This window comes from Pseudophryne corroboree, chromosome 4 (genome assembly GCF_028390025.1).
Source record: "Pseudophryne corroboree isolate aPseCor3 chromosome 4, aPseCor3.hap2, whole genome shotgun sequence".
Classification (NCBI taxonomy): Eukaryota; Metazoa; Chordata; class Amphibia; order Anura; family Myobatrachidae; genus Pseudophryne; species Pseudophryne corroboree.
This window is the reverse complement of record NC_086447.1, coordinates 75,278,179-75,304,769: the sequence shown is the minus strand read 5'-3', so window position 1 is coordinate 75,304,769 and position 26,591 is coordinate 75,278,179. Positions and strand designations below refer to the sequence as shown.

General features: G+C 42.8%; 1 protein-coding gene across 4 annotated transcripts in view; it reads right to left on the bottom strand.

Moving 5' to 3' along the window:
* Positions 1–748: 748 nt before the first annotated feature.
* The window catches only part of LOC134908911 (cytochrome P450 2K6-like), a 61,026-nt gene continuing 35,183 nt past the window's right edge, over positions 749–26,591 (bottom strand). For all 4 annotated transcript variants that reach the window (XM_063915146.1, XM_063915148.1, XM_063915147.1 and 1 more), the window contains exons 3-10: positions 25,444–25,606; positions 21,486–21,635; positions 15,505–15,665; positions 15,112–15,288; positions 14,183–14,324; positions 13,855–14,039; positions 5,372–5,513; positions 749–1,621 (exon numbers count right to left, since the gene is read on the bottom strand). In XM_063915146.1, coding sequence (XP_063771216.1) covers positions 1,443–1,621; positions 5,372–5,513; positions 13,855–14,039; positions 14,183–14,324; positions 15,112–15,288; positions 15,505–15,665; positions 21,486–21,635; positions 25,444–25,606 — 1,299 coding nt within the window. In that variant the 3' untranslated portion in view covers positions 749–1,442. The remainder of the gene's footprint in view (positions 1,622–5,371; positions 5,514–13,854; positions 14,040–14,182; positions 14,325–15,111; positions 15,289–15,504; positions 15,666–21,485; positions 21,636–25,443; positions 25,607–26,591) is intronic.

Sequence of the window (26,591 nt, the reverse complement as noted above, 5' to 3'; positions counted from 1 at the left end):
GACATCACCACTGGACTGGACTTATACAGCAGCACTGGACTTATGGCAATACAGGACATTCCAACTTGACTTATGGCAGTACAGCACACCACCACTGGACAGATGCAGCACAAGACATCATCACTGGACTGGACTTATACAGCAGCACTGGACTTATGGCAGCACATGATACCATCACTGGACTGATGCAGCACAAGACAGCCTCACTGCACTGGACTGAACTTATACAGCAGCACTGGACTTATGGCAGCACAGGATACCACCACTGTGACTGGACTGATGCAGCACAATACACCACCACTGGACTGATGCAGCACAAGACAGCACTGGAATGATATAAAAGAGCAGGTCGCCACCTCAGGCGCCATGCCACTATCCCGCAAAGACACAGAGAAGACACATTCTCTCACTACACTCTCCAGGACTGGAGTGAAAATGGCGGCGAAGCGCAGCTCCTTATATGGAAACCAAAACCTGTGAGATTCCGACAGCGGGATGATGACGTTTTGCCTCGTTCTGGTTTTCGGGTCTGGTGGAAAAACCCGAGCCAGGCTCGGAACCAGGCTCGGAGTGTGACGTTTGGGGGAGGGGGGTTTGGTTCTTAGGTAACCAAACCCGCTCATCTCAATAAAATACAGCTCCTTCCACTAGCAGACTAGTGTTGTTACTCGCCAATGTGAAGTAGAACAATTTTTTTGTATTTAAAGACTTTTCATTCATTTACTATAGTTTTTATTTCAATGTGACAATAATGAAAAATTTGATCATAAAATTTCTATAGCAAATGCATATTTTACTGCATAATAATTATATATGTACCGAGCAAATTTACAAAAATAATTGACCATATAACATGGAAATAAAAAAATATCCTCAGCAAACTGATTTTGTTGATGCAATTCAAAATGGGATTTGTTCAGGATCCCACCAGTCTGAATACCAACACCAGAATCCCGACACTTCTCGGAATACCGCCGCTACGATGCCAACATGAATGTCAGTGCTGGAACCCAAACGCCAAGATCCTGAACATAAGTATTCCAGGTAGGTTAAGCTGTGGAGGGGGGGGGGGGGGAGTTTAGGTTTAGGCTGCAGGTGGAGGGTTAGTGTAAGGCTGTGGGGAGGGGAGTTTAGGATTAGACACCATCAGGAAGGGTTAGGCATAGGCTGCGTGGGGGGGGATTAGGAACAGGCTATGGGTAGGGAGGGTTAGGCACCACCGGGGAGGATGCGGCTTAGGCTGCAGTGGAGGGAGGGATAGGTTCAGGCTGTGGGGAGGGGGGTTAAGGTCAGGTTGCAGATTGATAGGGTTAGGGGGGTTCGGGATTAGTGTTTGAATACTTACCTAGTAAGTGTCGGGATCCTAGCGCTGTTGGAATTCTGACCACCGGCATCCCAAGCACCAGGATCTCAATACCATGACCTATCTTATGAAAACATGATTAGCTTCGTGGTATGGCACAGATTTCATGAGGCAATGGTGCATTGACAAAGCCAATTGCAGGGGTGAGGTCCAGTACAGCTCCAGGTGGAGCCTGGAACGTGAAGTTCTGTAGAAGGGTGGTGAAGAACACAAACAGCTCCATTTTGGCGAGGGTCTCTCCAGCGCAGCTTCTCTTACCTAGTTCAAACAAACAAAAAATAGCAAAACATAACTACAGTAGCCAGTCATCTGTCAGTTTATGTGAATGAAAGCAGCATCCAATACAATTTTAATATTATAGTATTTAAAAAATGTGTTGCAACAGATCAGTAGATTCAGTTTAAACCTATTTGGTCTGAGTCAGACTAAATAATCCTAGTGGTTCAAACATCTTATACTTCAGCAGTTGAACAAGTAGGGTTCCATATATAACAGTATGCCCAGATTTATCAAGCCTTGGAGAGTGATAAATTGCATGGTGATAAAGTACCAACCAATCAGCTCCAAACTGTCATTTCTCAAACACAGTTGGGAGCTGAGTGGCTTGTACTTTATCACCGTGGAATTTAGCACTCTCCAAGGCTTGATAAATCTGGGCAATTATTACTATAATTATCTTTTATTTATAAGTCACCACCGAAGTTTCCACAATTACTAGAATATGTAATATGAGGTGTAGTCTTAGCAGCAGGATTTAGGAAACAACAAATGTTATGGTGCAGTATTAATCTTTTTTTTCCTGGCTTATAATCACTTTAATAAAATTTGAATATTGAAAAAAGTTACACTGTGTATCTGTTATGCACTAAATAAAGCCTCATGTACTGTAGTAGAGTGCTAGACTATTTTGCCTTAACACTTCTTATCAACCTACTCTTTGACCTACAGTACAGTACATTGATTCTGCTCTCATCCAAGATGGCCAATACTACATGTTGAACTTCCTGTTTCCTGTCTGAGGTTTGCCATGTCCTGTTACACTCTGGGGTCTATTCATGAAGCAGTAATAAGAGCGGAGAAGTGAGCCAGTGGAGAAGTTGCCCATGGCAACTAATCAGCATTGAAGTAACATTTATAATTTGCATACTATACAATTGTACGAAGCATCTGATTGGTTGTCATGGGCAACTTCTCCACAGGCTCACTTCTCCACTCTTTTCACTGCTTCATGAATAGACCCCTCTATCTTTACATACTGCATTTACCCAGATTTGTGCTTCAGTATGATTTCTCCTTATCAACAATTAAGTGAACCAAACTAAGATTATGTATGACTTCTATTTGCATTCCGGTGTGAGAATCCTGACTTACATCTGACTTTCTGAAAGTGTGTTCCTAAACCAGGGTGTCTCTGCATACACTGTGGCTGCTGGACTTCTACCTGTTTATTCTGTACTCATGGCAAGCGGTTAGTATTATCGTTGGTTAGGGTCATGCCTTCCGCATATGTTTGTTACACTGTGCATCTACTGTATCTTATCCCTGTGTTTCCATTAACCACTTGCCTGGCATGTTCACATCAGATGCAATCACACCAGCAAGTGCCTTATCTGATCTGGTCGCACAGGATGCGACCAGTCAGATACACAGGGTATGCGGCTACAGGGAAGAGAAACTTCCTGCAGCCGCAGCTTTCGGAGGGCCCAGAAGATCCCTCTGCTTCCAAGCACCCTTTCACTCATAAAAAAACCTGACACTTTCGGAATGTTTTTTGAAAGACTTTTTGTCAGTTAAGTGGTTAATTCATGTTATCAGCCTCATCTAGTGGTCAGCACAGAAGTGCGGTAGCTCAATTATGAACCTCACAGCCCACCATAGCAAGGTTCTCAGTGTATTCAGGGTAAGAGAAAACGGGGAGCAGCCATTTTTTACTTCCCTAGTGGTCCTAGCCAGGCATCACACATCGTCAGCATAGAATCTGATGGTAAGAAACTCTGACCCTTAAAACTGCCATCATAAATCTGACTATTAGTTGTGTATGACAGTTGTATTTTCTCACACTGCAGTCAATCCTTTGATTGTAATGTTGTGTTATTTGCATACAGCAGTTTGGTTATGGTTCTGCATCTTGCATGTTATGTTTGCAATGCATACTATCTTTGTATATTGTAATTGCATTTCATTATTTGTATTGTTACAGATTTTAGTTTCCTCTATTGCATAATAAACACCATTCTTTAGATCACCACATCTGATTGGGATTATTGAAAAGTAGAGGTGGTTATGCTGTCTGCCAGAATTTGGTTAACGAAACCTCATAGCGAAGGCAGAACAGACTGTATGGCCACACAATGCTCACACAGTGCGGAGCATTGGGGAAAACAGTTAATATATGAAACATGAATATTAAAGGTAGACATATTGGGGGATATTCAATTGTTTGAAAAGTTGGTTGGGTGTCTGTTTTTTTCCTGTTTATTAGATAGGAAAAAACAGACACCCAACTGACTTTTCAAATAATTGAATACCCCCCATTAAATGCAGACATAAAAACAAAGGGTCTGGAGGGCCCTGCTTATAAGTGTTCACAATCTAATCAATAGTAAAAGAGCAATTGTCGACACATAGCAGAGGCAGCCATTTTCATTAGTTCTTCAAACATTATTAACATTTTTAAGCTTTAATCTATACAATTGCCTGTAAAACATCATTGGTTGCTAGTAAATGGACAAAGTGCACTCTTAAGAATATTGGTTTATCCCACAAGATGACTGCCTCCACTTTATGAAGGCAACAGGTACTCTTTCACTGGTTATAGTGTATTTATTTTATTGTAGGTTAATATAGTATAATGTTTTATATACGTACAGTATAATGTTTCCTGAAGAAGTATATTGTCTTGTTAACCAAATAATTCAGGACACAAATCAAAGAAAAGTCAAATCAAATCAAACTTTCATTGATTCCATTATTTGAATGTTGTTAAGCTGCATACTGCAATGTTAAAATCTATGTTATAAATAGATTATAATATACCGTACATTTAACGGTGATGTGTTCAGGCGGCTGGCACTCAAAATCTTGGAGCTGGAATCCCGACATACGGCCTGAATGCAAGTGCAGGAATCTCAACATCATTTAGAATGCCAACGCCAGAATACTGACAGCCGACCGTAAGTATACCGTAGACTACTAGGGTTAGGCTGTGGGTTGGGAGGCTAGGCTTGAGCCCCATCAGGAAGGCTTGGGTTAGGTTGCGGGGAAGGGAGGGTTAGACTGTGTGGGGAAGGGGAAGGGGTTAGGTATAGGAACCACTGGGGCGAGTTAGGATTATGATGCGGGAAGAGGGGTTTGGGCATCACCGGGAAAGGTTAGTGTTAGGCTTTCAGGGGGGAGGGGATTCTCAGCATCAGGATGCCGGTGTTGGTTTTTGACCACTGGCATCCCAAATGTTGGTCTCTCGTATCACATCCATTTAATTATATACAATATCCATAGCCGCAGTCACTGTGACTGTTATTGGGTCTGACAGTCCCTACGGCCATGCCCCAAAGAAGAAATGGCAAACTCTACATAGTGAATTTATTGAGACGGTTATATATGATTTAAAAAATATATAATGATTAAATAAGTAATTGGGAGCAATGTGTGAGGTTACTTCCTATACAATTAGTACTCTGCAATGGTGGATACTGACTGGGGATGGAGCATGCATCATGGTGAATAGGACATAATGATGATATATAGAGGTCACCATCATAATTTTGCTACAAGACTCAGACATTTATAGTTACTGTATTTCCCAGAGCACTATCTTACAGTAGGTTCCTCCTCAGATAATAGATAAATATACCTACTGTATTACCCACCATAAACAGTTAAGCTGATGTTAAAATCACAGTATTTCCATGCAAGATTATTCCACTTTCATACTATAGGTACAATGTAAATTTTATTAAGCTTTCATGAATGGTAGACTAAGAAACAGACGTTCAGAATGAATGTTACCCAAAGAGAATGGTATAAATGCCTCGTTCTTCTTGAAATGTCCTTCTGAGTCAAGGAAATGTTCTGGGTAAAACTTTTCCGGTTTCTCAAAGTAGGCGCCATCTTTCAGTGCAGAGGACAGTATTGGGAGAACGATGGTCCCCTGGGGTAAAAAGAGAGTGTGCGTAAATGCGGGCCATCAAATGAAGCATCATTGCTAACTTAAAAAAGAATACATATATACAGTATATATACAGTATATATATATATATATATACAGTATATATATATATATATATATATATGAGTTAAGCAACTTTGGTTGATTTTAAGGAAAAATTACTTCACTGAAAGGGTAGTTGATAAGTGGAATAGCTTCCCGTCAGAGGTGGTAGTGTCTAGGACAGTAGTGCAATTTAATCAGGCTTGGAATACACATAAGGATATCCTTACAAAAACTAATAACAGTTAAGAAGACTGCGGAAGTTGGCTACAGAGCTAATTTAATGTAGTTTCCTTGTCCACAGTATTGCTAGCCCTTACAATTACTCATTGTTTCTTTTACTGTTTCTCGCTCTGAATACTCAGTACAATAACTTCTGCTAAGCTAAGATACACTCCCAGAGGGCGGCGGCTTAGCGTGTGCATTGCTGCTAAAAGCAGCTAGCGAGCGATCAACTCGGAATGAGGGCCCATAAATCATGTTCCTCCCAGATTATCAATGTCAATTTTTTAAATGCTATAACCTTGGATATCTTTTTCAGTCAGAAATTTATCCAATCTGTTTTTAAATGCATTAACAGAGTCCTCCATTACCACCTTCTCTGGCAGGGAATTCCAAATCCTTATTGCTCTAACAGTGAAGAACCCTTTCCTACGTTACGTACGGAATTTTCTCTCTTCTAGCCTCAGCGAGTGCCCTCATGTCCTATACAGAATTCTTTTAATAAACCATTCCTTTGATAACTCTTTGTAATGTCTCTTTACATATTTGAAGATATTAATGTCTCCTCTTATTCGCCTCTTTTACAGTGTATACATATTCAACATAGTAAGCCTTTCCTCGTAATCCAGTCCCTCTAGCCCTTTAATCAATTTAGTAGCTCGCCTTTGAACCCTTTCGAGTTCACAGATATCTTTTTATAATGTGGTGCCCAAAATTTAACACAATATTCCAGGTGCAGACGTACCAATGATTTATACAGCAGCAGGATTACTTCCTTGTCCCTTGTCTTAATTCCCCATTTTATTCACGCTAGCACCTTACTTGCCTTCTTTGCTGCACTTTGACATTGTATATAGGTGGTCATTCCGAGTTGTTCGCTCTGTATTTTTTTTCGCATTGCAGCGATTTTCCGCTTATTGCGAATGCGCAATGTTCGCACTGCGACTGCGCCAAGTAAATTTGCTATGCAGTTAGGAATATTACTCACGGCATTACGAGGTTTTTCTTCGTTCTGGTGATCGTAATGTGATTGACAGGAAGTGGGTGTTTCAGGGCAGAAACTAGTTGTTTTATGGGCGTGTGTGAAAAAACGCTACCGTTTCTGGGAAAAACGCGGGAGTGGCTGGAGAAACGGAGGCGTGTCTGGGCGAACGCTGGGTGTGTTTGTGACGTCAAACCAGGAACGACAAGCACTGAACTGATTGCACTGGCAGAGTAAGTCTCGAGCTACTCAGAAACTGCACAGAGATGTCTTTTCGCAATATTGCAAATCTTTTGGTCGCAATTTTAAGAAGCTAAGATTCACTCCCAGTAGGCGGTGGCTTAGCGTGTGCAAAGCTGCTAAAAGCAGCTTGCGAGCGATCAACTCGGAATGAGGGCCATAGTTATTAAGCCTATTATCAATGAGTACCCCCAAATCTTTTTCCAATACTATTACCCCTAGATTTTCCCCATTTAATATGTAGGATGCAAGTTTGTTTTTAGTCCCAAAATGCATAACTTTGCATTTTTCTATATTAAACCTCATTCTCCATTTAGACGCCCAGATTTCAAGTTTATATAAGTCATTCTGCAGAGACTCCACATCTATTTCCGAATTAATTACCCTACACAGTTTAGCATCATCTGCAAAGATTGACACTGTGCTTTCCAGGCCTATTTTAGGTCATTGATAAATATGTTGAACAGTAGTGGCCCGAGTACGGCCCCTTGTGGTAACATAGTATCTGAGGTTGAAAAAAGACAATTGTCCATCGAGTTCAACCTATTTGTGGTCTCCTATGCATGATGATTTGACTAAAATTTCTGACTGATGCTGCTGTCAAAGAAAATAGGGTGACAATTCCTAGCGCTCTATACAAACAAAAATATGGTGACAGCCTTCAAGTGACAATAAAAAGAATGCCACCGTTCTTTCAAATACAAACTTCCAAAGATACAATATGTCAAATGAAAAATGGCGCTCCTTTCTGTTCGCTTTTGTTCCTCAATAAGAAAGAAATAAACACATCATGGTGTAGTATATTCAAATTGGGACACTTCCACCTTTTGTGGCCAAAAAAGATTTATTTCACAAGTGAATTGACATCAGGGTACTTTCCAAAAAGTGACAGATTTATCACACCTGGGTTGGTCACCTTATGGAAATGTAATTACCTCTATATGCCCCTCAACAAATGAGGTCTATACGTGTGAATTATTTCACCCAGCAGAAAAAAAACAGACCATGGAGATTTCCAAGTAGTGAATAGATGGTAGAAGGAATCCCCTTATGGTGTTGAAATTACCTCTATGCACCCCTCAAAATAATGAGGTATATGCGTGTAACTATTTCACCCAGCAGGAATAAGACATAAGGGTTGCTTGAAATAGTGGATAGATGACAACAAATCCGTTATATCCGTGTGAATCACCTTATGGTAATATAATTACCTCTATATACCCCTCAAACCAATGAGGTATATGCGTATGGATATTTCACCCGGCAAAGTCGGAACACAGGAATTTCTTAAAAGCAGATTCTTTTATTACAATCCTCCAAATGAACTTGTAAAAAAGAGGATACTCACATAGCATAATACTGTTTTTTTAGAGTATCCACAATAAAAGACAGACAGTAAAAATTACATTTAAAAAGGGGATTCTCTGATGAGTCAAAACGCCTACCAGATGTCAAACACACAGTGCATGGAATAGAAAAATCTGAAAGTCCTCTTGGAGTCCCGGTTACTCCTTATAGAAATCCAGTTCTTCTCACCAGATGGTAGGTCCGTCTGAGTCCCAAACAGATAGTCCCCGCCGTCAGCTTACACGCATATACCTCATTATTTTGAGGGGTGCATAGACGTAATTACAACACCATAAGGGGATTCTTTCTACCATCTATTCACTACTTGGGAAATCTCCATGGTCTGTTTTTTTTTTTTCTGCTGGGTGAAATAATTCACACGTATATAGACCTCATTTGTTGAGGGGCATATAGAGGTAATTACATTTCCATAAGGTGACCAACCCAGGTGTGATAAATCTGTCACTTTTTGGAAAGTACCCTGATGTCAATTCACTTGTGAAATAAATCTTTTTTGGCCACAAAAGGTAGAAGTGTCCCAATTTGAATATACTACACCATGATGTGTTTATTTCTTTCTTTTTGAGGAACAAAAGCGAACAGAAAGGAGCGCCATTTTTCATTTGACATGTTGTATCTTTGATGCTGCTGTCAGCCATTGCATTTTATCCCTATTTATAGTAACTATAATGCATGACTATGCACCATACCCCTGGATATCCTTATCCATTAGGAATCTATCTAACCCATTCTTAAAGGTGTTGACAGATTCCGCCATTACAACTCCCTCGGGCAGGGAATTCCAAACACGTATTGTCCTTACCGTGAAAAAGCCTTTACGACGTATTGTGCGGAATCTCCTCTCCTCTAACCTGAGCGAGTGCCACGAGTCCTCTGTGTTGATCTAACCAAAAACAGGTCCCGCGCAAGCTCTGTGTATTGTCCCCTTATATATTTGTAGATGTTGATCATATCCCCTCTTAGTCTCCGCTTTTCCAATGTAAACATGCCTAGTCTTTCAAGCCTTTCCTTGTATTCCATCGTCTCCATGCCCTTAATTAGTTTGGTCGCCCTCCTCTGTACCCTTTCTAGCTCCAGGATATCCTTTTTGTAGTATGGTGCCCAGAATTGTACACAGTATTCAAGGTGTGGCCTCACTAGTGATTTATATAATGGGAGTATAATACTCTCGTCCCTAGCATCAATATTCCGCTGACTACTGGTGTCCAACTGGAGGACATCCCATTGACCACTACTCGCTGTACCCTGTTATCCAGCCAGTTACTTATCCATGTACAAATAGTTTTTCCTAGGCCAAGCACCTTTAATTTGATGATCAGTCTCCTGTGAGGCACTGTATCGAAGGCTTTTGCAAAATCTAAGTAGACCACATCCACTGCTTTTTCCTGGTCAAGATTGTGACTCACTTCCTCATAGAAGCTAACTAAGTTTGTTTGACATGATCTGTCCCTCACAAACCCATGCTGGTTCTTGCTAATAATCTTTGCGGTCTGCAGATACTCCTGTATGCTATCTATTAAAATTCCTTCAAATATTTTCCCCACTAACCAGTCTGTAGTTAACCGGATGATTTTTAGATCTCTTTTTAAATAATGGCACTACCTCAGCTATACGCCAATCCCATGGTACAATGCCTGATTTAATTGAACTATTGAAAATAAAGTATAGAGGTCTTGCTAGTTGTGACCTAAGCTCCATAAGACCCCTTGGGTGAAGTCCATCTGGGCCAGGTGATTTATTAATCTTAATTTTGCTTTATCTCTCCCAGACTACTTCTTAAACAAGTATCTAGACACAAATCATTGCTGTCACTATCGTTATGCACTACTCCCACCATCAGTGTAATTCATTCTGTGCATCTCTATGACAAATTTGATACTACATTGATCGCTGAAACACTGTTGACAGAGGACCTAATTCAGACCTGATTGCTGTGCTGCAAATTTGCAGGGGGCTGCGATCAGGTAGTCGCTGCACAGGGAGAGTGAAAACCCTTTCCATGCAAGTGTGTGAATGCATGCGTACGCTGTATGAAAACTTTGCCAGTCGGCAAACAGCTGCAAATCAGTTCGCAGCTCACTCACCACCTATTTATTTTTCCATTCTGTGCAGTCTGTGCATAGCTCGGGACTTTCTCCTACAGTGCGATGAGAACAGGCTGTTCGGGGCCGAAACTGATGTCACACACTCCATGAAAACGCTTGGGAATGCCTGCGTTTTCCTGACACTCTCAGAAAATGGCCAGTTACCACCCACAAATGTCTACTTCCTGTCAATCAACTTGCGTACGCCTAGCGATCTAAATTTTTGCAGCAATTTGTCGCTGTTTGGGCTCACGCCTGCGCTTTGCGGTGCGTACGCATGCACAGTCATTCGATAATCATCCGCTGTGCAATTTTGCACAACAGTGATCAGGTCTGAATTAGGCCCAGAGTTACTAATATTATAACCGCCTGCATTAGGAAAAGCAATTTGGCCACTTAATGTACTCTTTTGACCTTGATCTGACCCCTTTATCTGACCATTTGGTCCACCATAATATACGGGTAGAGGGGGGCAGATGATTCCAAGGTTTCATTTGCTCCTCAACCTGACCCACGTATTACTCACTGGGAGACATGAGGGGGGTCATGGCAATACTGGCCTTGGTCTTGCCCAATGTATAAAATACCCCAATAACAAACGTAAGTGGTACCTGCTTATCGCAGAACACAGGCTTTTTATTTCCTAAGGTTTTTTTTAAGTTACACCACCCTTAATATACTGTAGTTATATATAATATATGTTTATATAGCCCCCCCTTAACTCGACTATTGTTTTGAACTAGGGATGAGCGGGTTCGGATCTCAGAGATCCGAACCCCTCTGGACTTCACGACCTGAGTCCGGATCCGATCCCGGCTTTGGACTTCCCTCCAGACTCGGAAACCAAAACGAGGCAAAATGTCATCATCCAACTGTCGGATTTTCGCGAGATCCAGACTTTGTATATTTTGCGTCTCCCGCCCTGCCATCTTCACTCCAGTCCTGCTCTTTTGTATCATTCCAGTGGTGGTGTCTTGTGCTGCATCAGTCCAATGGTGGTGTTTTGTGCTGCATCAGTCCAGTCACAGTGGTGGTGTCCTGTGCTGCCAAAAGTCCAGTGGTGCTGCTGTATAAGTCCAGTCCAGTGGTGCTGTCTTGTGCTACACCAGTCCAGTGGTGGTGTCCTGTGCTGCCATAAGTCCAGTGGTGCTGCTGTATAAGTCCAGTCTAGTGGTGCTGTCTTGTGCTGCATCAGTCCAGTGGTGGTGTCTTTTACTGCATCAGTCCAGTTGTGGTGTCCTGTGGTGCCATAAGTCCAGTGGTGCTGCTATATAAGTCCAGTACAGTGGTGCTGTCTTGTTTTGCATCAGTCCAGTGGTGGTCTCCTGGGCTGCCGTAAGTTCAGTGGTGCTGCTGTATAAGTCCAGTCCACTGGTGCTGCCGTATATGTCCAGTCCAGTCATGCTGCCGTATAAGTTCAGTCTAGCGGTGCTGCCATATAAGTCCAGCGGTACAGCTGTATCAGTCCAGCGGTACAGCTGTATAAGTCCAGGGGTACAGCCGTATAAATCCAGGGGTACAGCCGTATAAGTCCAGTGGTACAGCCGTATAAGTCCAGCGGTACAGCTGTATAAGTCCAGTGGTGCTGTCCTGTGCTGTATATTATTTACTCCAAATAAAGGGGTTATTAATATGTAATCCAAATAATTTTTGCAGGATTTGCTCTGTGTGGTGTAGGGGTACGCTCTCCAGTACTGCATATTATTATAATAACTCCAAATAAAAGGGTAATTATCCAAATAATTTTTACAGGCTTTGCCGTGTGTGTGTGGTTTAGGGGTACGCACTCCTGTGCTGCATATTGTTATATAACTCCAGAAAAATAATGGAGAATAAAAATTTGGAAGATAAAATAGGGAAAGATCAAGAACTACTTCCTCCTAGTGCTGAAGCTGCTGCCACTAGTCATGACATAGACGATGAAATGCCATCTATGTTGTCTGCCAAGGCCGATGCCCAATGTCATAGTAGAGGGTATGTAAAATCCAAAAAGCCAAAGTTCAGTAAATTGACCAAAAAAAATAAACTTAAATCATTTGAGGAGAAACATAAACTTGCCAATATGCCAGTTCTCCACAAATCTGGACAACAGGTGTCAAGCCATGTGTTGCATTTGTCAATCCATAATAAGTAGGAATAAGGACATTTACCAACTAGGAACATCTAGCACCTGCAGCGCATTCATCAGAAGTTATTGTCAAGTTAAGAAACTTTGGTTAAGAGCGTAAGCAGTCCGCTGACACCTAAATCCCTTCTTCCTATTGTACGCAATCTCCTGCAAGCCACACCACCAACTCCCTCAACGTTAATTTAATTCTCAGTCAGGAACGTCAGTATTCCTGCAGGCCATGTCACTGGCAGGACTGACAAGTCCTCTCCTAACCGGGATTCCTCCGGAGGATCCTTGAGTGTTACGCCTACTGCTGCTGCTGCCGCTGCTGTTGTTGCCGCTGGGAGTCGATCGTCATCCCAGACGTGAAGTCGGAAGACCACTTGTACTACTTCAGCTAAGCAACTGACTGTCCAACAGTCCTTTGTGAGGAAGATTAAATATGATAGCAGTCATCCTTTTGCAAAGCGGATAACTGAGGCCTTGACAGCTATGCTTGTGTTAGACGTGCATTCGGTATCTGCCATTAGTTCAGTGGGATTTAGACAATTGATGGAGGTAGTGTGTCCCCGGTATCAAATCCCATCTAGATTACACTTCACTAGGCAGGCGATACCGAGAATGTACAGAGACATAAGACAAAGTGTGCTCAGTGTCCTAAAAAATGCAGTTGTGCCTCTATGGCAGAGCCTCTCCGTCATACTCCCTCTCAAACTCCTGAGATTTTATAAAAAAATTATTAGAATATTACAAAGACGATATTAATAACAAAAACATCTTTGTTTATTGAAATCCTTTTTATAGATAATGCTCAGCAGACGTGTGGAGATCCCTGGAGCTGCAGGGAGATGAGAGATGGGTCCTCAACAGCTCTGCCTCGGTTCTACAGTCAGACACTGCTTTTGCAGAGCTGGGGGCGGGGCCACACCATGGGCAGTAACGCTGCACAGAAAGTGATCCAGTAGAGGCATGCCTCTGAGTGTAAGCGCAGGCCTTGTGCACTGCTGGACACTTGGATGTGTCATGTGACCAGGAAGTTCACTGTAGTCAGAGCTCAGTCAGCAGCAGCAAGAGAAGACACAGGGACGCAGGTAGAAGACTCATAGGACGCTGTAGCTTATTTGAGTGAGGAGAGAGTTATGGTGAGTAGGGGGTGAGGTAGGCTCATTCAGACCCATCCTCATGTGTGCCTCCCCAGTCATTCACCTCGCCGCACGTCACTGATATACAGTAAACAAGAAATAAAACAGTGGTTGTTTATAAATCTCCAATCACCTTTGGAATGACATATCCTCTGAATGTGACATCTCGGGAGGTTGAGTGCTGTAAATTACCAGGAATAAGGTCACAAAACCGTTGAATTTCATGGATGACGGCGTCGGTGTATGGCAGTTGCTTCCTATGATCAGCTTGAGGTTGAGCTGAACCGATCACTCTTTCAATTTCATTTTGCACTTTTTCTAACGTGTAAAAAGGAGATTTTATTGATCTATAATGCATCAGGACTAGCACAGTGCTATTACAGTATCTATAAATATAGCCAGTTACTGTATTAAGACAAACCAACAAGAAGTTCATATCATCTTTCATACACATTCCTTACTTTGGATGTTGGGGTATTTCATCATTAGCAGGAGGCCCCATCGCAGTGTAGTTGAGGTTGTCTCCATCCCGGCAGCAAACAGGTTGCTGACAAGACCTATTAGGTTATTATCGTGATAATACAAGGTAGATTCTGGCTTCCCCTGCATAATATAAATGGTAAACTATATGTAACCGATAAAATATCTTAAAGATGCATCAACTCTAAAAAATCAAACAAACAGAAACACCCATTTTACTAACCCAATTCTACTGATGGATTTCCCATAACATCTAGCTGTTCCCATGTGGCAGAAGAAGCTATAGAGCATATGTGCTATTACAATTTCCCTACATTATTATATTTTCTTCTATTTCTGTGTCAGTTTATTGTTACTTTGTATGTTTACAGTATAATTAGTGTTAATTGATTTCGAATATAGTACCATCTTGCCCGTAAATATTGTGACCTTATGTTATACTGCATTACAGTTAATCACATCCAAGGATCCGGCTCCCGGGCAGCAGACGTGATGTAATACATGGCAATGTTGCTGGGAGCTGGCCAGGTCAGGGCACCATCTGTGCCCCACTCCCCCCCCCCCAAACCACCTATAATCTGTCTCTGGAAGGATGTCTGTTTCATACAGAGGTAAACATGCATAATGATGGTTGCTTCAGCGCGGGTTGTTTGACCTTCTGCTGGATAGAAACTCACATTAGCACAATAAGGTAGCAGATATGGCTGCCATGAATTTCCACCTATGCAGCCACATTGTAACAGCCTTAGCTTGGGGTTCAGTGATCATCATATTGATTATATTGGCTTAAAGATTGTCGAAAACTAGGTTTTCGGCAATATACAGTATTTGACCCATTATACACTTTGTCGGTTGTACTACCTGTGGAATTTAGATCTTATCACCCCTAAACACTGGATACAAACTGCACCTCTTGTTGCTTGGCAAGAAATGACTCTATAAGATTCCTCTGATCGTTGATGTCCACTTCTTTCTCCTGTTTTATAAATGTCTCTCTGAGGAACTCCAGCATCTTGTTACTGTTCTCCAAAATTGTTCTGTGACCCCCAGGAAGCCAGCCGACCACCGAGGGATAACTGTTGTACAACTGCAAAGAGTCGGAAAAAAATGATCACTAAAAACATACTGTTTGTCTTTCTTCAAGCTTTGATAAAAGCCCCCAAGCCTCTAACTGACAGTAGCTTATTGGTTGTTACTTTATCTCCCTCTACTTTATCTATCTCCAAGGTTTGATACATCTCCCCCTAGTAAAACAAAAATTTAGGCATGATTAAAATCAACCTGATAGTGTGACAATACTTACCCTGACCATAGGACTCTCGAGAAATTTGATATTTTCATTAATTAAACTCATGAGCCTCAGAATGCTTTGATTTCCGTATTCAAATCTATGGCCGATTAGTATGGACACAATTATATTGGCTACAGCTGCATTAATGATGGTCATATTATTAAAAGGTTTTCCTGAAAATAGAGCAAATATAGAATTTTAATATAAACTGGGTGCTATCAGTTGTGATAAAAATAAAAATGCATGTATGAAAGTGCACAAAGTCAATCTGTCTCAAAATCATGTTACATATATCTAAGAAACATATCCAAAATACGACCATACCTTACACAAGACACTGCTAAAACTCTAATCCATGCTCTCATCTTCTCCTGTAATAGTCTTCTTACCGGTCTCACCAAATAGAGACTCTCACCACTACAATCCATTCTGAATGCAGCTGCGAGGCTAATCTTCCTCGTTAGACGTACATTGGGGGTTCATTCCGAGTTGATCACTCGCTAACAGTTTTTAGCAGCCGTGCAAACGCTATGTGCAGCTGAGCTCTGCAAAAACAGTTTGTGCAGTTTCTGAGTAGCTCTGAACCTACTCAGCGCTTGCGATCACTTCAGCCTATTCACGTCCGGATTTGACGTCATATACCTGCCCAGGGAATGCCCAGCCACGCCTGCAGTTTTTCAGACACGCCTGCGTTTTTGCAAACACTCCCTGAAAACGGTCAGTTGGCACCCAGAACGCCCCCTTCCTGTCAATCTTCTTGCGACCGTCAGTGCTAAGGAAAACTTTGCTAGAACCTGTGCAGAACCACTAAGAACTTTGTACCCGTACGTCGCGCGTGCGCATTGTGGGCCATACGCATGCACAGAAATGCAGTTTTTTCACCTGATCGCTGCACCACAAAAATCATCAGAGTGCGATCAACTCGGAATGACCCCCATTGTCTGCAGATGAACTCTATCAGTCCCTCCATTGGTTACCTGTATTATACTATATTCAATATTAAATATTTTTACTCACACACAAGGCCATTAACCAAACTGCACCAATGTACATCTCTTTGCTTATCCCAAAATATCTCCCAACCCGACCTCTTCACTCTTCACAAGATCTACGACTCTCATCCACACTCATTACTTGCTCCCACTCACGATGTCTTATTTGAAGGACACAACGTCCCTTCTGCAGCAGCTACAATCCTTGGGCACCTTGCCTGAGGGGTAGTTGCTGTGCAGTTCGGACGTTGTTAGCTTATACACATGTATTCCTCATGAGGCAGGGATTGAGGCTGTGCGACTCCTTATCCTGGAGAGTGAAGTCTATGCTGGTCCTGAAATATCTTTCTTTTTGTCTCTCCTTGATAAAGTCCTCAAACGCAACTATTTTGTGTTTAATGGTAAATTCATGCTCCAGTTAGCGGGGTGTGCGATGGGGTCCGCAGTGGCCCCGTCGTACGCCAACGCATTTATGTACCAGGTAGAAAAAAGAATGTTCTACCTGGACCCAGTCATCAAGTCCCAGGTGGTTTATTTTAAAAGGTATATTGATGACCTGATAGTACTTTGGCAGGGATCTAGAGAGGACTTAATCTCACTGTGGGAGGAGCATAATTTGACAAAGCACCCAGTGCAATTTACCTATGTCATTGATGATACTAGCATCAATTATCTTGATGTGACCATTATAGTCAGGGAGGGTAATTTGTTGACCACTTTTTTTACTAAGAAGACGGACAGGAACATGCTCCTTGATTACCGTAGTTTCCACCCTGAATCATTGCACAGAGAACTACCTTATTCCCAATTTATGCGAGTACGTCGTATCACCTCAGACCCAGACGAGACTATGAGGGCACTGGATAGCATGCAAGCTAAGTTTGCAGAGCGTGGTTACCCCTTAGGTGAATTGCAATATGCTAAAGACAGAGTACTGAAGGTTCCACGGGTACAGGCCCTAAATCCTTCTGATAGCCAACAGAGGCTACCCAGACCTAAACTCCCTTGTGTTAATAGATTCTCGACAGCCACTAAGCAGAGGGTACATAGGGCTAAATCACTGTGGCCTATCATCCAAACAGAGGGAGCATTATCTTCCTTGGCCAATACGTCGCTTTTACCTAGTTACACCGGGGGCAGGAATATTGGTGACCATATAGTTAAACTGGATGTCACACGTTTGACAGGTATACAGGAAATACATTTCTTAAGAAGTAAGGTGGGCTGCTTCAGATGCCTTGGATGTGCCACCTGCAACACGCTTATGACAGGAGGTTCGTTCAATCACCCCCTTACTGGGAAGAAGCTAGCTATTAAGTACCATCTCACATGTACTTCTACCCATGTCGTGTATTTACTCACTTGTCCGTGTGGCCTTGCTTATGTTGGCAAGACCGTACGCCAGTTTCCGGAATGTATGGCGCTACACACAAGCGCTATAAAAAAAGCTTTTGAAAAAGGCAGTAGTGACCAACCTTTTGCCCGCCACTGCCTGGCATTTAAACATGGGGTGGCCAGCATCCGAGCCATCTTGATTGATCACGTCCCCAAATTGATGAGAGGGGGTGACAGGGATCGTGCACTTTTACAACGTGAATCCAGGTGGATTCATACGCTGGGTACTCTATCCCCTCGTGGTCTGAATGAAAACCTTGGCCTACAGTGTTTTCTCTAATTTCAGCCCACATGGGGAGTATTTAGTTAATTTAACTCTAATTTTATTTCACCTAGACCATCATTATGTGTTATGAGTTAATTTAACCAGCAACTTAAATATGAGAATGAGCCATTTATCCTACTCTGTTTTAGCTAGTTCCAGTGACCTTCTCTCCCCTGTTTAAATTCTGCCCACGGCCCCATGCCTATATATTATATATGTCTATGTTATTTAGGCTAGGATCGATCCACTTTGTGCAATGAGCTGTAACAGTTATTTTTGTGTTGTTTCTTTCTTTTCTCACAATTGTATTTTAGGTTGCTTAGTTACTGCCCTGCGACGCGACGCCGGATGACGTCACGGGCCGGCAGTGTGAGACCAGGCGCACACCCCTGATCGAAGAACAAGCAGGTCTGTGATTTGTCATGGTGACGGACTCCAGCCTCGGTTTGATGACATCACGGATGCGCGACGAGGTACCACTGCTGAGCTTCCGGACGGACAGGATGGCGCCGCCGAGCAGGTGAGTCACATTAGGGTTCTTTGATTGTTTGTTCATGTTGGTGTATATATGTATCATTTGTGGTTCAGCTAGGGTTGTTGAGGCCCTGAGGAAGGGATTGTGCCCCGAAACATGTCGGTCGAATAAAGCTGACTTATCTTTACTGCTCATGAAGCCTGTCTGAGTGCCGCCTTTGTTCCACATTTATACATGGAGGATTTGTTCCCCTGGGAAGGCACCGCAGCACATTACTCAGATCCAGACGAGTGCCGGGACTCCTGCAAGTATATATATATATATATATATATATATATATAAAACATGTTTCTCCAGCAGCATTCAATAAGGACAAGAGTCAGCTTTAGTGACTAAAGCCGATTCTTGTCCTTAATGTGTGCTGCTGGAGAAACATATATGCCTAATTAATGATCATATTGATTTTATGAGGAGTGCTGTTTTGGGGAACACACACTGGAAGGCCCCCTCTCTTTCCCCTGCAGAAACTGACCTCAGCTGCAGGCCTGCGGTACGGGAGGCTGTAGCATTGGCATGGCGCATGTCGGCACACGAGGAGAGAGTGCAGGCAGGTGGAGAGGGAGGACACGTGGCGTGACATCATCATGTAACATTGTGGGACGAGTCCAGGAGGGTGTTTCAAGTGCGCGGCCGCCGACGAGGAAAGAAAGCACACTCCACTTTCACTCACAAGACCTGACGGCGGGCGCAGCAGGAGAGGGGCACAGGAATGTGCAGCAATCAATGTAGGGCACACATGGAGTGTGGGGGGTGCCTGTGCGCACCAGGCACCCCCCATGCGCACACCTATAATCCCATGCATGTGTGCGGGGGGACAGTGAAATCAAGGGCTCCGGCGGTCCTATTACGCTGTGCTGCGGGAAGACAGACTCGCCGGTCCCAGTATCTGTATAGGGGAAGAAGGGGCTGCTCTTTTGAATCTAGCGCCGATTGCGCACCAATCACGTATTGCAGACTGTTAGCCAATGAGAAGCTGCCACTTGGCAGCTTCTCATTGGCTGGCGGTCCGCGAGCCATGATTGGCTCACGCCAGCTTTTGAAATAGCCGCCCCTTCTTTTTATTGGTTATGCAGCCGGTCCGTGAGCCGGGATTGGCTGGCGGACGCTGCAAACTTTACAATGCAGCCGGGACCTGATGCTGTGGCCGGAGTTCCGCCTGCAATTAGAGGTGACGGAACGCAGTTCCGCCCCGTTCTGGACCACTTTAACCACTGTATATATATATATATATATAAACCAAGTTCCTAAACTTTAAATACAGTCAGACTTACTGTTATTGGACAGCTGTTACTCAGCGCCGGCGTTTGGCAGTGTGAAGCCTGGAGGCGGGATAGCCGTCGCTCAGGTACACTGCTTGCGGCGCTGGCATTTAGCAATGCAGCAGGGAGACAGGAGCGCAGCAACGCTGCGGCGGGTGGTGGAGGGCCCTTTTAAAAATGGTGGGCCGGGGGTATTACCCCCAGGGTCCACCCTTAATCCGGCTCTGGTCTGGACCAAGCACAGCTATGACAGCAGAGTACAATGCAGCATACAGCAGTGTGCTGCTTGCTCCCTATACATAATCACTTTATTCACCACAGCCACTTGTGAGTCTGGAGTCTCAGTAGAGCCACTACAGAGTATAGCGCAGCATACAGCAGTGTACGTTAGTGTGAAATGACGCAGAGTCAAGACTCGTGAGAATCCAACGCTGGGAAGATGACGTTCGACCTCAATGTAGAGTCTGAGTCTAACAGGTACACCTGAGCCCTAGCTCGGGTGGACTCTTAACCACGATGTTCAGAGTGTTCCAGATTCCTTGGAATCTGGAACACTCATCTCTAGTTTTCACCATCATCATCATCATCATTAATAGCTACTGTATTTGTCATAATGGATTTCTCTAGTAAGTGAGGTGATAAGGTATGTTTGTATTTAGAAATATTTATGTGTAAATAAATGTGGATTCATTACTATAGATTTTAAGCTTGCGAGCAGGGCTCTCCTACTTCTATGTCTGTCTGTTTTTGCCCAGTTTTGTTCTAAGGCCCTCATTCCGAGTTGTTCGCTCGCAAGCTGCTTTTAGCAGCTTTGCACACACTAAGCCGCCGCCTACTGGGAGTGAATCTTAGCTTATCAAAACTGCAAACGAAAGATTTGCAATATTGCGAAAAGACTTCTCTGTGCAGTTTCTGAGTAGTTCGAGACTTACTCTGCCAATGCGACCAGTTCAGTGCTTGTCGTTCCTGGTTTGACGTCACAAACACTCCCAGCGTTTGCCCAGACACTCCTCCGTTTTTCCAGCCACTCCCGCGTTTTTCCCAGAAACGGTAGCGTTTTTACACACTCCCATAAAACGGCCAGTTTCCGCCCAGAAACACCCACTTCCTGTCAATCACATTACGATCACCAGAACGAAGAAAAAAAACTCGTAATGCCGTGAGTAAAATTCCTATCTGCATAGCAAATTTACTTGGCGCAGTCACAGTGCGAAAATTGCGCATGCGCAATAAGCGGAAAATCGCTGCGATGTGAAGAAATTTACCGAGCGAACAATTCGGAATGACCACCCATGACTGTTGTTTCAATTGTAAAGCGCAACGGAATATGATGCAATATATAAGAAACTGTTAAAAATTAAATAAATAAATAATTACTATGCAAAAGACAAGGAAAAGTTGGAAGATCTGCCTTCTAGTGTAGTTAGTTGGTGTATGAATATATAACTGCACTAATGAATGGAATACATGATATTAGCGTATATTATCAGAATTATATCAGAATAATTGTTGGGAAAATGATAGAGAGCATCAGAGCTAGCACTCACCTTCATAGGATCTGAATGTCTGCATTAAACATTCACATTCATCAATAATCTTGTTCTCTATGCTCTTCTTCCCCATCCCGTAGTCCCGTAATGTTGAAAGAGTAAATCGTCTCATCACTTTCCAGTTCTCACCATTAGTAAATACAACACCTGAATAGAATTAAAACATGACAGCTTTATGCTTATTTATACAGCATTTATGACAATTAATGTACATCATGAAATACTGTGATTGGGTACCAAAATGTCAGTTAACCCCCCAGCCCACCCCCCAAAAAAAGGTATCACCTCCCAATAAACTCATCGCCAGGCCCTAGTCCATAATAAGCTGAATGCCTTGCTTAAATTATATATCTCCAGTATTGTAAGGGTAAAGCTATTATATATATATACAGTATATATATATATATGTATATATATATCCAGGAAAAGTACAGGCACTCACCACTTCCTAGGGCTGCTGGGTATGTACCTGTTGTGATCTTCTCTGTCTTGAAGAAGGCTCGGACGGAGCCGAAACGTCGACATGATATGCTGACATGCTGTTGACCGTCTCTATGTGAGACGTATTTGAAAGTGGCAATAAATCTCCTTATTATCAAGGAAGTGGTGAGTGCCTGTACTTTTCCTGGATATATTTTGGACTTCTTCTGGAGCCCTGTATGGAGCACCGCCCATGTTGTGGACTGCAGCAGTGAGTGTGGACTTAATAGATATATATATATATACAGTATATATATATATATATATATATATATATATATATATATGTATATGTTAATTTAAACATGGAAAAATTTCTATAATAAATCTACAGTACTGTATATACCTATGGCTTTTACAGTACGTCTGTCTGAAAAGCAGCAAAGGTACAGTAGCTTTTGGGCATCATGGAGTGATTGCCAGGTCCCTATGTTAATATTGGCAAGGCAGTTCTGTAAAGGCCTTTTAATAAGCTCCCTACTGTGAGACTACTGACACTGTAGGGCAGGGGTGAGGAAACTGCGGCCCTCCAGCTGTTGTTGAATTACCCATCCCAGCAAGGCCGTCACTAGGTGTGTGCGGAGTGTGCCACTGCACATAGCACTGCAAGGTAAGTGGCGCTGTTGGCAGCACTTGTCAATTATCTTTTTTAATTACTTTCACTTGTAGCTTCCCCCCTTTTTGATGCCCAGCATCTCCTGACTGCCCCTGTCTCCTACCCCCACCACTTCTGTCACTAATACCTATACAACCTTCATGAACTTAATTTGAGATATCTTTGTTATTCATTCTTTTATTACATTTCAAGATGCTGCCATACCTGGGATTCGAACACATTACCTTTGACACTGTAGTCATACACTCTATTCTTTGAGCTATCTGCCCTCGTATAGAAAGCTGGAGAATTCTTAGCTACATAATTCTAACAATTTGAAGAACAAATTGTACTTCGAGAAAAAATGATCAGCAGTACGGCTGAGCAGATCTATGTAGTTTGTGGGTGCAAGAGATTGGATGTGTGGCTGCACACTACACAGCAGCAGACATAGCCATGCTCATCGTGGCTACATCTGCCATATACTAGCACTCCCAGGGCCGTCTTTTCATATGAGCTCCATGGGCTCTTGCTCAAGGGCCCCAGGAGTCTAAAGGTCCTAGGCTGATAGCTGACGGTCTCCTCTTCCCAGGGGTACCAGATGTTTGAACCTGAGATATTCGACTTCTAAGCAATGGTCCCCATCTGAGCCTGTTAATTAGCTCTTCCCAGTCAAATATCTAATTTTCTGTCTGACTTTGAGTTTTTCTGAAGGTATACACCAAAAGGTTGGACTCTACCCTTTTGGTGGACACTGGCAGCTTGTCTCTACTATGCCCAGAACCAGAGATATCAGCCTTCCAGCAGCCAGTCCCAGCTCCAGTTCCACACGCCTGGTATACAGTTTTATATTTTCGTTGGTGGATTGCTCTGACTCCTGAAGTCTGATCCCCAAGTCACCAGAACCTTCTGACAGGTGGAACTCTCTAGTTTTTTATCCCATTAAAATCTAAGAAATCTATTTCCAGGAACTGGAGATATCTGAATTCAAGCAAGATGCCCTCCCACCGGAAAATTATGAATATTAAGCCCACCCCTCCCCTGTGTATTAAACCTTGCCCTACCACCCTGGAAGTCATGTATTGGGGTCCCTTCATTCAGCCCAATTCCCATTCTACAGTTTAGTGTTCTATGTCCTGTCCCATCTCCCACCATCTGTGCAGTAAAGGAGTAATAAGCAGAAATTACTGCTCCAGGTCCTACATGCTGAGAGGAAGATAGAACACCCCCTACTGCCCGCAGGACATCAAAGCTGCCGCTGATAGTACCTTCCACCCCTACCACTGCAAGATGGGTAGGGGCCCCAGTGCATTGCTTTGCCCAGGGGCCTACGATGCTGTTAAGACAGCCCTGAGCACCCCCTGGGGGACATTCAGGTGCATTTGCTCCTGCAAATAGCGGCACAAAGTACAGATTTTCAGTACTTTGCACAGGATCCGTTCTGTGTGTGCAGGAATAGTGTCATGATAATTATTGAGTAAATTTATATACAACCCTCTACTCTCCAGCCTTAATGTGTATTTCCAGTGGAACAAAGCTACATCTACAAATACATATTTTAATAGATTATTTGTGAGTTACAGTACATAAGATCAGCAGTAGTGCTATTACATGTTGGTTAGTAAAGTTGTTCTCCCCACTAGGAGGTACATTTACTAAAGCTTCTGAAACAGAGACTTTATAAAGTTGCCCACAGCAACCAATCAGATGCTATTATTTTCTAAAAGATGATAGAGAAATGATAGACAGTTTACCAATTCTCTGTTTTAGAAGCTTTAGTAAATTTACCCCTGTCAACAGATCAGAGGAGGGACGTGCGGTGAGCTAAATATCTCAGGAGGCACTGGCTAGCCCCAGAACCAGATTTACATGCAATTTATGAGTCAAATTGTACATCTGGGCATCGTACACAGGTGCAGCGGTGTAAACTCCTGGAAATTTGGTGAGTTTTGAACAGAGATGAGCGGAAAAGATAGGCAGGGAGGGCAGTGCCTCACCTGCCATAGACTTTTTACTCCAGAGTTTTGGCTATAAAATTATTAGGATAATGCAAAGAAGATATTTCTAACATATTCTTTGTATTTTTTTATATACTTTATACAGTCAAAACTCTGGTGCAAATGTTAGTATGACAGTAAAGACTCTGCCTCACCTGCCTCACCCCACCGCACGTCAGTGGATCAGAGTAATTGCAAGAATAACATGGTAACTCAACAGATTAAGGGGTCTATTTATTAAGCCTTGAATGGCGATAAGGTGGATGGAGAAAAAGTACCAGCCATTCAGCTCCTGTCATGTTAAAGGCTGTGTTTGAAAAATGACAGGAGCTGGTTGGCTGCACTTTATCTTCATCCAAGGCTTAGTAAATGGACACCCAAGGGGTCTATTAGTGTAGCAGAGAATAGCCCTGTTTTACCGCAATTCACAGAACGGGTTACCGTGGAGAAGTCACTGATTTCTCCAGCGCCACCCCCGCTCCGTGGCTGAATCACATCACCATACTTTTGTATGGTCAGTGCGATTCATGAAAGAATGGAATGCTCTGCTTTGCGTTTATCCATGGAGTTCAGGATCGCCATCTCAGAATGGCATAACCTGAACTGCGGTGCGGTAATTGCAGGGAAGCTCAATTCCCTGCTGTTTGCCCAGCACCCATGCTGGCTCCGCCCCCTTGACCTTCCAGCAGCCACTGCGGCCTTATGGGAGATCAACCGGCAGAGCATGCACAAAGGGAAGCCGCCGGCTTACTTCAAGAACGCAGAGGAGCACTGCTGGAGGAGAGAGCGTCACAATTCAATGCACTTTGATGTGTTTAATATATACTGTAGTATTTCTCCAACTCTGATTTTTTGATAAATTCTAATGACTTCCAGTGGTTACCATATCTCCTTAATGTGTTCGCAAATACCGGTGACTCAGGTCTTTCAGAGAATTCCTCAGCGTGGTTAATTAGAGCGTCTTTTATAGTGTCATACCCACACAGGATAACAGACTTCTCTGATCCCAACTGGACACTGAACACTGGGCCGTACTTCTCTGCCAGCTGTAAAAACAGTAAAGAATAGAATCAACAGATCATTAAAAGAATATTTACAGTATAAAAGGGATTTGGTCAGAAGACCGACAATGGGATCCTTACAGACAGAATCCTAACACATCTCGGAGGTAAGTACCGGGGTCAAGGTTAGGCACTAGAGGGAGGGTTAGGGTTTGACTGCGAGAGTGGGGGAGTTTAGAATTAGGTTGCGGTGGGTGGGAGTGGGGGGGGGGGGTTGGGGTTAGGCTGTGTGAGGGGGAGGTTAAGGATAAGTTGCAGGAGGAAGAGGTTAGGATTACTCTGCGGAAGTGGTGGGTCATGGCTTGGATTAAGGTTAGGGTAAAAATCCTTATCGGGATGTGTCAAGATTCTGGCCTTCAGGATCCCGCTGTTGGTTTTCTATCATCACGATTCAGGCTGCCGGTATTTCATACCCAACCTAAGAAATTACCTCCCATTTCCCACAATCGTCTTATTTCTCTCTCACAAATGTTGATCATTGGCCTCATCCACTGTGGCGTGGTCTATCTAGTGTGTGAGGCGTAAATTATTGTTTTATTTAATCAATAAAAGTGGCCATGACTTAAAGCCATAAACATCATCAGCCTAAAAACAACTAAAATTAATTAGTTCACACTGGTATGAATAAATTATTCCTAGTGGAGTGTAATTTGTAAATAATTAAGGGATAAACGTTAATAAAAAAAATATTTGTTAATGTTGGGAGGAAATAATGAATATTACTATGATACAATTTTAAAAACATGTACATAAAGTCATTTGTTATGGATTTAGTGTAATTTGCCTGGGGAAAAGGGGGGGGGGGTACATACTGTATTTATATATAAAAGCATAATAATTTGTGATTGACACTCAAATTTACTAACATTGTTTGACTGTGAAAATATATACTGAAACCATTGTAACTAATCGTTATATTATACTACAGATTGCGCAGATTAAAGCGTATTAATGATTAGTTGCTGTGGTT